The sequence below is a fragment of the Leucopleurus acutus genome (assembly GCF_964270905.1).
Source record: "Leucopleurus acutus genome assembly, chromosome: 6".
Lineage (NCBI taxonomy): Eukaryota > Metazoa > Chordata > Mammalia > Artiodactyla > Delphinidae > Leucopleurus > Leucopleurus acutus.
In genome coordinates, this window is record NC_139149.1 from 64,182,373 (window position 1) to 64,196,214 (window position 13,842).

General features: G+C 40.8%; 1 protein-coding gene across 5 annotated transcripts in view; it reads left to right on the top strand.

Annotated features, from left to right (window-relative positions):
• The window catches only part of OSBPL6 (oxysterol binding protein like 6), a 92,182-nt gene that overhangs the window by 22,602 nt on the left and 55,738 nt on the right, over positions 1–13,842 (top strand). For all 5 annotated transcript variants that reach the window (XM_082841164.1, XM_082841165.1, XM_082841167.1 and 2 more), the window contains exons 2-6: positions 1,443–1,529; positions 7,959–8,081; positions 10,802–10,855; positions 11,909–12,022; positions 12,139–12,309. In XM_082841164.1, coding sequence (XP_082697290.1) covers positions 1,443–1,529; positions 7,959–8,081; positions 10,802–10,855; positions 11,909–12,022; positions 12,139–12,309 — 549 coding nt within the window. The remainder of the gene's footprint in view (positions 1–1,442; positions 1,530–7,958; positions 8,082–10,801; positions 10,856–11,908; positions 12,023–12,138; positions 12,310–13,842) is intronic.

Genomic DNA, 13,842 nt, shown 5'->3' on the forward strand with positions numbered 1-13,842 from the left:
TTTTAGTTGACAGAACATCATGGCTATTTTTTCCATACCAATAAACAGAAATTCATGTTGTCACTTTGATTCACTGCATGTTATATCCTTAGTCTGTACTATTCTCATATGTATTAGATTTTTAAAAAATTTTTATTTATTTATTTTTGGCTGCGTTGGGTCTTCGTTGCTGCATGCGGGCTTTCTCTAGTTGCGGCGAGTGGGGGCTACTCTTCGTTGCGGTGCGTGGGCTTCTCACTGCGGTGACTTCTCTTGTTGCAGAGCATGGGCTCTAGGCACACGGGCTTCAGTAGTTGTGGCACGCAGGCTCACTAGTTGTGGCTCACGGGCTCTAGAGTGCAGGCTCAGTAGTTGTGGCGCACGGGCTTAGTTGCTCCGTGGCCTGTGGGATCTTCTGGACCAGGGCTGGAACCCTTGTCCCCTGCCTTGGCAGGCAGATTCTTAACCACTGTGCCACCAGGGAAGCCCTAGATTTTTTTTTTACTATAATAAAATAATGCTTTAGTAAGCACGTCTGTTCCTATATCTTTCCATACCAGTCTGATCATTTCCTTAGGGTAAAGACTTAGCTGTGGGATTGCTGGGTCATTGCGGCAGGTACTTTTTTTCCCAAAGACTTTTTAATACAATTGCAAAATTCCTCTTTAGAAAGACTGTACCCAGTTTATAGTCCCTTTCCCCCAACGCTGATCTATTCTTGAATGTAATGGGTTTTTAAAAAATCATTATTATTTTGGTTTTCACTTCTTTGAAAATCTTTGTGGTTGAAGTTGAACATCTTTTCAAATGTTCTGCACAAGTTGCCTGTTCATGTGCTTTGCCTCTTTTCCTGTTGGAATGTCATCTCACTGATCTGTGAATGCTCTTTATAGTCTTTGAAAGACATCTACTGCTTATTATATGTGATGTATTGTTTTCTTCTCTGTGCATTTAAGAATTGTCATATTATTATAATTATAATAATTATAATATATAATTATCCTATAAGGATTATAAGAAACTCTAGAGACTGAATGGTATTAAGGCTCTGGGCTTTTTGATGTCGACCTTTCTCTTTGTCTCCTGCCATTGGAGAGATGAGCAAATATTTCTATGTAAGGCTAATTGTCGAAGTAGTAGGTGTGCCACCATTCTCTTAGTTATAAAAATGTTGAGACATAATCCATGTTGTTTTTTTTTTAATGTATGTGTTCTCTGACTCTTTCTCTAAGACTGAAACCAGCGTTGCAGCAGAAATTCACCAGCAAGTCCATAAGGGGAGAAAACAAAATCCTTATCCTCGCATTTTTCTTACAGTTGTTGCTACCTTTGGTCCCCTCAGGAACTTGCGGTTTTTAATATAGCTCACTGTTCTTACTGTGATCTGTGTGATCTCATCCCCATGTCCATCAACATGAGAAATGGGTCCTCTAACCCTAGGCTGTATTTCCATGTATTTTCAGAGTATCCACATACTGGAGAGGACTTCTTCCTCTAGCACTGAACCTTCTGTAAGTCGGCAACTGCTGGAACCGGTCCCCCTCTCCAAGGTCAGTGACAGAATGTGTTGCTTTCTCACATGGTAGGATGCCTGGCCTGTGACCAGTTGAACAATACCTCTTACACCTGACTCCCCTAAGGTAGCTGTGACACCCATTGTAGAGCTGCTCTTTCACTTCTTTCCATCTCCAGTATGTAGGGTTTCTTTGCCCTGCGTAAGGAGGAAAGAGATGAAAGTGTATTTGCTGGGATGTGCAGGGTTACATAGAAACGTCCAGAATTCTCTTTATTTTAAGGGAAAAGGGCAAGAGAAACTCTTTGTCATTCCCTGTTGGTAAGATGAGCTAATATTTCTATATCGAGGTTATAGAAAAAAATCACTGGGTCCAGCAGTAACAACACAACAACAGGTACAATTGTTGCCCATGCACTGCACACCAGGTGCTATACTAAGTGCTTAGATACATGATCCCATTTACTATAATCCTTATGAGCAGTTCCATGCAGTGTAGGTTTTTATTACATTTTACAAGTATGGAAACCGAGAGTTAGTAACTTGCCCAAAGTCAAAAAAGCTGCTAAGTAGCAGAGCAGGAATTCAAACTCAGACTTGTTTAAGCTCTACCCCACCTGCAGAGTAAAACAGTCCCTAGCCAGAGGGGCTGTTGTACATTCAGAGTTCCAGTCCCCTTCTCACATCTGGCCTTCCTAGCAGTGAGCTCTGAGGAGAACCCTGCGGACTACTAATGAAGACCTTTTCTGTTTCATGGAAGCCAGTGTCCCCTCCCCTTCAACTTTCCCTTCCTCGGACTAGGAGAATATCTAAATTCATTTATGTCTAAAATGCAAAAATCACAAAGAAAAGTCAAGGAGACACCATCCTACTCACCCCCACCCCTTGCTCGATTCCCTGAGATTTTCGGTGGGTTGGCTCTCCTACTGAGAAACTCAGAAAATAGAACGCATGGGGATTTTGAATCCAAATATAAACACAGCACTTTAATCTCCCGGAAAGATTAACTTCTAAGTATGTATAAGTGATCCATCCACATTGCTTTTCCTATATTAAACAGAATCCTTTAGGAAAAGAACGCTCTACTACACTACTATATTGTAGAATACAGACATTTGTACCTCTTTACACTTTGAAGGCATTACAAACTATAAAGTTTATTCCATCAGACAGGAGTAGACTGCTAAACTAAAAAAGGGGGAGTTATTAAACTATTTTTTAAAAACTTAGAAATGAAAAATGATCTTATTTCTATTTGAATGGCAAACAGAGAATGTCTACTTGGTAAATGTGACGACTAATCTCTTTGAAACCTCAGTCCTCTCTTATACACAGCTAAAGGACAGAGAGAATAAATATTGATTTAGGGGTGATGGAGAAGGCAGCTAACATTGACTGAGCACCCACTTTGAGCCAGGCACTGGATTAGTACATACATCCTCTCAGTCAGTCCCCAACTCGATGAAGTGAGTACCGATACCATTCTCATTTTGTTGATAAGCAAACTGAGACTTGGGGTATGTATAAGTAAGTTCTCCAGAGTCAGATAGCTGTGAAGTATGTGACATTTAGAGCAGTGGAAACAGAGAAAGGAAGACTTGTAGAATGAGACACAGAAATGGAAAGGAGAGGTGCTGGTATTAAAACAACAAGTAGGGAGCGACACATACACATGACTTGCTCTGGCCACTCCTGGCCCACCAGCTACATCTCCAGCTTCTTGGGCATTTCACTTCATACTCCAGCTGCAGCCACCTGCATGCAGTTCCCTCCGGCCATGCCTCTCTCTCTTCCACTGTTGGGCATCTGTTTCTTCCACCAGGCCTGCAGGAATGCTGTCCTGCTCCCTTCCCCTTTCTTCACTGAAATAAACTCCAACTTCTTTTAAATTAGGCCCACAGAAACCCTTTCTCAAGTGCTGGTCATTGACTCCCTCAGCCCCAGGCTGTCTTATGTAGCCCGTCTCTGTACTTACCACACTCATTACTTTATTTCACATTCTTCCTTTATGTCAGATTCCCTAGGACAACCTGAGACTGAGCTTAAGGTGCCTGTGATTTATGGAGGAAGAACCCTTAGGAGGAAAGGGGTGAGCGAAGATGTTAGGACAGGTGTCGATGCTAAGCAATAGGGGGTTCCAGCTGGAGTCCACCCTCAGCCTGATCCCATGGTGAGCTCTGGAGCATGAGTTACCTCACAGAGTTGGACTCACCCTGAGGCAAGAAGGACTTTTCATTCCCTCAGATGTTTGTACCCTTGTGTCCTTCAGTCCTTGAGAGCCATGGGGGAGGGTCATGCTACAGCATAATTTCCCAGGTGAAGGCCCCAGCTTGACCAAACAGCAATTCCTGGTAGAAGAAGGAAGCTGTTAGCCTTAGCAGTTCACAGTGCTCACAGCAGCTGGGACATGGGTCCACTGGCCTGATACAGGGATCTGGGTAGGGCACCAACAGTATCCACTTCGCATTACTCCTCCGTGCAGCTGCCCGCTTGAACCTTGCTGTACAACTAATACTCTTGTGTTTTTCTGTTAATAGATAACACATCTCTTGGGACCTGATGAAATCAGAGAATCCCATCCAATCCAGACACCATAGCATCTCACCATCTCTCAGCCCCTTTGAGAGAAGATGGGCTTCCTGGGCACTGGTTGGTGGTGGAAGAACATTGTTTGAAGTACACATACTCCTGTCTCAGGATTTTTCCAGTTTCTTTGTTTGGTGCTTTCACCTCCTAAAGCATTCCACATATCCCCCGCCCACTCACACATGCACAGAGAATATACCCTTGAGAAAGGAAGTGTCTCTGGCTTTTTCAAATGAGCAGACTGGGGCTATAATTAGGTTACTTTCTGTTTTTAGGTATTGTTATTACATCAAAGGTCTTTTTAAAGCCTCTGTAAGAGCAAAAATGTTTATATAATCTGATTCAAGTACTGATGTGATCACATTAGGGCTTTTGACTCTGTTTCTAAGTAAACCTATGAAAGTTGGTGGCTTTTAAGCAGAAAATTAATATCAATTGAAATTATGAAAAAATTATTCAATCTTCAGAAAGTAATTTTAGCTTTCTCAAGATAGACCTGGTCTACTAAGTATAGAGATGGATTGTACTAAGTCCTGGGATGGGATATTTCATTTCTTACACACCTTATCTGTAACATTATCATCAGTATTTATTTATTTATTTAAAAATTTACTTTATTTATTTATTATTTTTGGCTGCATTGGGTCTTTGTTGCTGTGCGCGGGCTTTCTCTAGTTGCAGCAAGCAGGGGCTCCTCCTCATTGCGGTGCTCAGGCTTATTGCAGTGGCTTCTCTTGTTGCAGAGCACAGGCTCTAGGTGCGGGCTTCAGTAGTTGTGGCACGCGGGCTCAGCAGTTGTGGCGCATGGGCTTAGTTGCTCTGCAGCATGTGGGATCTTCCTGGACCAGGGCTCGAACCCATGTCTCCTGCATTGGGAGGTGGATTCTTAAGCATTGCACCACCAGGGAAGTCCCCAGTATTTATAATTGAAGTAGAGAGAGTTGTTTGTTCTGGCTTTATCTTTTGCCTTTTTGTCTGTTTGACAGTTTGCTTAACTCTAAGAACTATGTTAGGATTCTTCCTAATTTCTTTTGCTGGGTTTAGTAATTCTGCATCAGAGCTGCTCTATTTATGTTTAAAAAATACATTTTAACTTCTTGCTTTTCCTATCTTACTTATCTATACCCCCCCCCCATTTTTTTTCCCTCTGTGGTTAAATTCCCAAAGAAGAAAAAAACTGCTGTGATAGAGATCAGTAGTCATAGCTGCACAGGGACAAGCTACTAATACATTCTGATTTTAATTAGAAAAAAATTCAAAAAGCATTTGTACTTATTATTAAATGTTTCCATTTTCATTAGTACACACACACAATAAATACACACACACACACACAATAAATCAAAGATGAACACTAGCCTTCAAATAAGATAAGATCTAGCCAAAAATAAAAATGCTATTCTTCTGGAGATGGTATCTATGGATGGGGCTACTAAAAATAGAAATATCATTAAATACAGCTGATATCTCTCTAAGAACAGAGAGAGCACTAATGAATATATGTACACATGTATAGAGAGTTATTCTTTTAATTTCTTGATTATACCAAGGCTTTCTAAAAGAAATCTATAGAAATCCATCACTTTTATGAATAAAAATCTATCATTTTTATCTACTTTGCTGATGAGAGTAGAAAGCCAAAGATACTGGACTTTTTATGAGAACCTACTATTTTCTTCTATTATTCTAACATTATTTATAAGCAATGCTCACCTGAATTCAATTGCAATTCATTATTAAAAACTGAAAATTCTAAAACGCTCTGCTTTATACTCCTGATGATAATCCCTTTTATTGTCCAAAAAACATGGTATAGAGCCTTAAACTGTCTCATCAGAATATATATATATATATATATATATATATATATATTTTAGGTAAGAAGTGGATTTATTTAGAGAGATACACATTCCATAGAGAAATATACATTTTAAAATTACTGTATCTAATTAACAGTTCACACCAATCACAGTTTCTGACAGTATTCAAGTAGAAAATCAGTTTGGGGGTTGTTTTCTTATGTTAAGGGGAAATTTACAGCTCCTTCAAAGGGTTCTTAATGTTGCCAAATGAACACTGGTAGGTGCGTTTCTGTAAGGGCTGTAGTTCATTCACTAGGCACCCCTCAGGGATGACCAAGCAGATGGAGAAATAGCACTGATCTCACGTTAGTTCTCAGGGCAGTGGTGGTTGTAGGGTTGGGCTTAGATAGGGTAGAAGCACGATGCTGGCTTTAGAGGGCTGTTCAAAAGCCAGGAGTATCTCCTAGGCTTCATGATGTTTTGCATGAAGCAGTGTTCAGCCACATCTCCTGGAAACAATTTTCGGTGAAAATCCCCCTCTGTTTACACATATTTGGGCTTAGATTTGACTCGGCCATAGGGCAAGCAGCTTCTGAGATGAAAGGAGAAGACAGGGGAAAGAGGCGTGGATGGCAAATACCCAGCCCTCTCCCCCCCTGCTCCTGTGGCCGACATCGGTAACCGATTACGGCCCCTTCGCCCCTGGGTCCTGTCAGAGCCTCACAGTCCTGCAGCAGGTTCTGGGCAGCCACCACCCAGACATTGGGCCAGCAAGTCCAGCGGCCCTGAAATGGAACCCACTGCCATTCCCCTTGAAGTCTTTGTGCTGTGGTCTAAAGATGATTTCTGATAGAACATGTCAGAAGGCAGCTTCCTGAGTCAGTTTGGGTTGGGGCGTTCTGCAGAGGGGCCTGCCCTGATCCATGGAGCTGCATCCGTCTTTCCAGAGCTGAGGCAGCCGAGCAGGTTATGCTGAGGGATTTTGCTTCCTTGCGCTGTGAGCAGGATTGCAGCGGTCGTGCATGGGATGTGACCTCGTTGTTTCTGCCTCTACTTTGCTTGATTGTGCCCCAAGCCTGAGATCTAGAATAGGAGTGTTTTCCAGATCAGCGGTTACGTTAGAGCTGCGTGAGCCCTTAGAAATCACCTGGTCCAGGGATTTTAAAACCCAGGATGTCGCTAAGGGGCAGGTATCTAACATGGAAGCAGACCCAAGGGGGACTGTGGTAAACTGAAGACGGGCAGCCGTCCTTCAGGGCAGGCCCAGCGTTGCCAGACCTTAGGCTTTCACAAAACACTAGAAATTTGGATTTTTAAAGCCTGCAATCCTCTGATGTTTAAAATGTTGACAATTCATTTTTAAAACTTTTTTTAACACCATAGACGAACAAAACGTGTCTCATGGAAGAGGAAACCATGATTTAGTCTGTTTTTAACAGAGGAGGGTGATATGGACTCTAGAATCCCAGATTTCTGGCTCTTTCATGGGCTCCTAAGGGTATGTGTATCTCACGATGTATGTCTTCCAAGCACGGACTTCTTGGTGGGTGTTTGGCAAGCGGGGCATTTTATGCTCACTCTGAAATGCATGCAGCCTCACCGAGAGGAAACATGCCCACAGCGCTGCTCTTCAGCATGAGAAGTCATGAGCCACTTAAGCTGCTGCAGCCTTTTCATTTCTACAGAAAACCAGGCCCACACACGCATTGAACATGTTTCACCAAAATGATCTTATTTTAAAACTTTAAAGTGCCTCTGTGCCCAGAGATGAACTGTCTGGAAAAATGCATTTTAAACCTTGTGAATGCAGGCAATCAAAAGTCCATTCTACCCCAGACTCCACCTCCATCCAGCTCATCTCTGATGGACCCTCATACCTCCAGGGATACCCGGAAACTCGTTCTCACTTCAATTATAAGTGCATAGCTGGGTCTGAGGCTAGAATTTGCTCCAGAATGTTGTTCGGACTTCTGGTGGGTTGAGTATTGCTTTAAAAGCAATTTCTACTTAAGAATCTGCTTTAAGTGTGTCATCAAACACTGAGAAACATGTGATTTGTTTTTCTTCTTTTCTCTCAGGAAGCTGACAGCTGGGAGATTATAGAAGGGCTGAAAATAGGCCAAACCAATGTCCAGAGACCAGACAAACATGAAGGCTTTATGCTAAAGAAGAGAAAATGGCCTTTAAAGGGCTGGCACAAGGTAACATTTTCATCATATTATCTTCAGATCATCTTCATAAATAGAGGCTCTTATTTGGTGTCATTAGGTGGGAAACCAAGAGTACAGTTGTATGTGTAAAGCTAGTCTTCAAGGCCTTGTTTTAACTGTACAGGCTGCAACCTATCATACCTATTTAAGTCTGAGATCTGTAATGTCTGTATGCAGGGAAAAAATATTTTACACGATATTTAAAATCCAGTTTGGACATATTTTTGTTTACTCTGCTTTTTTTAACTTAAATTAGTATAAATATGTTCTTATTAAATACTCTTCTAAATATGAGATTTTATAAAATGCAGGCATGGCTTCCATTGGATGGATTTATACTAATTCCATTATTGAACCAATTCCCTATTGCTGAATATGTAGCATATGTCTAATTTTTTATTGTATGAAGTTGTGATGAACATTCTTATACATGAATTTCCATTTAAGTCCTCGGGGTAGATTCCTAGAATTATTGTTACCAGTGCAAACTAAAGATGGAACGTCACTGATCTTGGAAGTTTGTTTACTGCCCTTTAACGTATATGGTTTATTCCTCTCTACCCAACTCCACATTCTTTTTCCATCTTCCAGTTTTAATTATGGAGAAAATATTTTACACTGTATTGTTGCAGTTACGTGAGTAGCAGGAATTCTGGATGCTTAGGAGAAGAAAGTTGTCCTCTATTTTCACTATAAGCCTTTTGGTAGACCACCAGTATCTTGTCTGAAATCACTGAAAGAACAGGTTCATTACTTGCCACATCTGCTGATGGATTTCATCTCAAGGCAGATGGATTTGTGGGCACAAATGGCGGGCTGGTGGCTGCCCATTGACCCAAAAGGGGAAGTTATGGATTATAACATCCTTGAGGAAATATATTTTTTGCAATTTAAGAGAAGGATTTAAAAATTAACAGTTGGGAAATGTTGCCCCAATCCCCTATCTCTGAGGGTGGAATAAAAACCGGTCAAAGAGTCTTCTTCCCTCTCACTTGTCAGAAACCTTGGCAGTTGCCCCTGCACCCATAATGTTATACCAGTGCCAGGAATCTCTCCCCACCCTTGTTCTTTCTTGGATTTTGGCCAACTGGCCACACTCCTTCCTGGAATCACCTTTGCCTTTCATCCTGACCTTACCACTTTGCAATTCCTCTTATCTCTTTCCCTGTGACCATCCTATAGGTTATCCCTGCTAGAATTCTTTGATAGATAGGAATGGACAAACAGAAGAAAGGGGTCAAAGAAACACATTTTATATAAATGGCTAACTTTGATTAAGCACTCTCAGTCCATGTTTCAGCAAAACTGGCTGTGGTTCAACAGCAACTCTTTCTGGACCTTCCCTTAGACATTTTGCTACATAAGCAATAGGAGGTTCTCCCTTGCATTGCCTTTTCTCTTGGTCTCTAATACCATCAGATATTTATTCAAGCATCAGCCCATTTGATTGCCCAAGTCATAGGCAGTCAAGTATTTTTCAGCTATAGAGATTCCTTCTTCCAGTGCTTACTTCTTCCCCCCCCCCCCGCAACCCCAGAACCTATAACAAAGGGGTTACAGTGACCTTCTGTGAGTTCTGTGTAGGGTGTCTCCAGGCCTGACTGCCTGTCACCTCAGCAGCTAAGAGTTCCTGAGTCACATAAAAACTTCCCAGCAGAGTAATTTACCAGCCACAGAAAGACTCCCTGCATCTGTAGAGACTAGAGGAGGACACTGGACCCATTGTTTGATTGGGTCCTTGAATGCTGTTTTTTCTCTAGTCAATTGTCCATGGAAAGGAAGTCAACAGCAGAGAGTTCCTGAGGTTTGTGGAGCAAAAATGGCTAGATTCATTTGGACTGGACCATGAGTGTCTTGAAAGAGACAAAAACTGCCCCAAATGTATATATTTTCCCCTTAATATAGTTCAGAAATAATTTTTAATCTCTTTTACTAAGAGTGAACTGCAAGTATTTTGCTAAGTGGAGATGCAAGCATATTGATAAGGCTACTTTTTAAAGTTTGCAGATAATTCATTATTCATAGCTCCAGTCCATTGGCTTCTGTTAACAGACATGGGCGTTTTCAGAATTATCTATGGTAGCCAGGGAGATTCAGGAGTTTATCTCCAAGGTGGAAAATCCCCTGTAGACAAATTCCTCACAGAATCACTGTGACCTAACTCAGGTTATTTTCATTTCATTTATTTTCATTTCTCACTTTCAAAAACACCCCACCGTGATTCATTTAGAAAGTCTTAGTTGCAGGCCCTGGGATTCCTCCCTTCCCCCCCAACCCCTGACACCCCCATTAAGAAAAACCGTGGTGATGGGGGAGTTCCCTGGTGGTCTAGTGGTTAGGATTCAGGGCTTTCACTGCCGTGGCCTGGGTTCAATCCCTGGTCAGGAAACAGATTCCACAAGCTGTGCGGTACAGCCAAGAAAGAAAAGAAAGAAAGAAAAACAGAAAAGAAAAGAAAAACTGTGGTGAGAGATTTCATCCCCATTGGATTATGTATAAAAGAACCCTACTAGGTAAATAGTATGGAACTTGAGCTAAGATTTCCTTACCATTTCATGTGACTGACCGTGGCCAGGTGCACTGAATTCAAATACATGAAAATGATCAAACATACTGATTACAAAATACCAAGCAATGTTAGACCCACACTTGTGAATGTTTTATATAATTCAAAATACTGACAATAACTGGGGATTGTTTGGTTCTTGCAGCGTTTTTTTGTCCTGGATAATGGAATGTTAAAGTATTCAAAGGCACCACTTGATGTAAGTAGACACAAAGATTGGTTTAGAATTCTGCTTGAAGTGAGTAACCGCCACAGTGTACAAGTGTTGTGCCGTAGTTACCAGCTCTGTGCATTGCTGTGCCTGTAAGATTTAACAAATGTTGCGTGGAAGGTGTGTTTTACGCTTATGCTCAAGCTAGCATAAAATCTCAAACTGGTGCATGAAGATTTGACTTAACTATTGTGATGTGTGTTGTTAAAAACAGAAGCTTAAACCTAAAAGTCACCAACTAATAAAAATCACCCTTTCTGTCTTAGAGAGAAAACCCAAGTAGGCTTTTTTCCTGCATCTCTCAATAAACTATGCTACATGTGCTTTTTTTGAGGTTTAAAGCAACATTTGTTCTTACTGAAGTCTTTTTAAGACCTATCTTATGAACTTCATTTCTGTTTCATACATTCTTTTATCTTGGCCATCCCAACTCTAAAATTATTCGAAATTATTTTTCTTTAATATAAAAAGTCATTGTTTGCATGCAAAACTGGAAACTGCTCTCCTTCTTATCATTGTATATAGGGTAAGTAACAAAGGGCTCAGATTTCAGTTCTGTCCCCAGCTCCTTCATTGAATCAGCTGTGTGTCCTTGACCAGATGAGGGCAGCCAGAAGGAAGAGCTGGCTGCTTCGTGCACTCTGTACTAGCTGCCCAGTTTTGCCCCAGCAGCAGTCTTCTAGCTGATTACTTGGGGATCTTCTGGGTTATAGGTCAGAGATTGACCATAGTTATTTTAGGAACCAGTAAAGGTATCTTTTTTAGGATATAAACTGTGCAATCTAGAATTATGAAGTTATGCCAAAAACAGGAATGAGATGAATAGTCTTACTTATTGAAATTGGTATGAAGTCACTGCAACTTCAGCTGTCCTCAGATTCAGGACCTTAACTTCAGAACCTTAGCCATTTCCTCTTTGTAGAGGTGGTGTGATGTTCCATCTCCTATAGATAAGTTAAAGATTACATTAAGCTCACTTCAGTACAAAAGCATGTCAAATCACATGTCCTTCCAGCCTTTTTACCAGTCTTTTGATTTCAGATTCAAAAAGGGAAGGTCCACGGAAGCATCGATGTCGGACTCTCTGTCATGTCAATTAAAAAGAAAGCTCGGAGAATAGACCTTGACACAGAAGAACACATCTATCATTTGAAGGTAAAAGTGCCTTTCAACAGTTTCTCTGCCAATATGTGGGGAAATCACTTGCCTATATCAGTGGTAAACAGGAGATTGGTTTCACCATTACCTACTCCTCTTGTTTATTGTTTTAGGTGAAATCCCAGGACTGGTTTGATGCATGGGTCTCCAAACTGCGCCATCATCGATTGTATCGGCAGAATGAAATTGTGAGATCACCACGAGATGCTAGTTTTCACATATTTCCTTCAACCTCCACAGCTGAATCCTCACCAGCTGCTAATGTTTCTGTTGGGGATGGAAAGGTATGACATTGTTATATGAAAGTCAGCCCAGAAATTGCTTGGAAAATTATGCAAACATGTTAACTGTGTCTCATTTTACAAACCAGAAAGAGAAGGTGTGCTTTGTAAACTAACCCTCAGAAGACAATAGTGATATTTACCATCAAAGTTAATTACAAGTATAGATTAGGTGGAAATGTGGACCAAGAGAATTAAGTTTTCCTTTCTATGAATGGAGTACATCTAAATTGTATGTGGCTTTGTGGGAATATTAAGAAGTAGAGTGAACATTTGGTTAATCAGCACCTAGAAATTGATGTCTTCCTGGGTGGTAATAGGAAGACCACAAAGTTTTTAAAGTGAAGCTTGTTTTTTTGCCTTGAGCTGTAATATATACATGACCGTGAGAAAGACCAGTGAATTTCCCCATGAGGTTAACACAAGTGGGCTAGAGATTGTGACAGTAATATAATATATTTGAATATAATATATTTGAATGACTAGGCACTGTGTTTAAGCATTGGACATTCATTCATCTCTAGTCTTAAATATACCCAAAGCTCAGAGACAGTAAAGAATTTTTCCAGAAGTTAAATAGACATTAAGCAGCTAAGCCAAGATCAGAATCTTCATCTTTGTTTCCAAAATCAGTGCCTTTTTCATTATACCAGGTACCAGATTAAGGGAGGCTGAAGCTATTCTTTCGGCTGTATTAAGAGTTCTTTTTCTGTGTTGCTGAAAAGCTAGAGGTGTTGCCTGTTAAAAACCAAGGTGAAGACAATAGACAGGGAGACAGCTATTTCTACCTTTGCCTCAATAATTAAGTTTTCTGAACCATAGCCACATTGCACCGCCCAGGGGTCTTCCGGTTTCTCACTTGGCACCTGAGATTGAGAATAGAGACATCTGTGAATAACTAGCTGCCACAAGGAGTGGAGTTGAAATGTGTTTCAGCGAAGATTCTGCTTTTCTCTGTTTTCCTACATAGGGATATATGGAATAACATATCCAAGTTTCCTCTGCAAAGCATTGAAAAACCTCATGGAGTAACTGCAAGCCTCATCAAATCAGATTAAATGAAACACAGCTGTATTTAGTTTTTGCTATTTTGATGGAAATTACTTACCTAATTTTTGTTAAATCCCGTAAATTGTATTTCACAAGGCTCTCAAACCTTATTTCATTATGGAATATCTCTCTCCTAGGAACAGGGTATTGGGTTAACCCTAGTACTAACTGCTTCTGAAATCAAAGGAAATGAACCAGTAGGTCAGGGTTATTAGGAAGTAGGGCACTTAGTGAATGACCCAACACAAGATGTGCAAGATAGTCCCCAAGTTTCTCTGGGCCTCCTGTGTTCTCATCACAGAATAGAATGAATCCCAGAGTTTGTCCAAATTAAACAAGAAATGTATCCCAGATGGATATTTAAAAAATATAAATGTTTGATCCTTTGGTTCTTCCAGCTTCTGCCTGTGTCTTTGGCACAGAGTGTTGATAAAAGACATATTATTTTCATCCCTTGTGTTATTTGTTAAATAACTTGGGTGACAT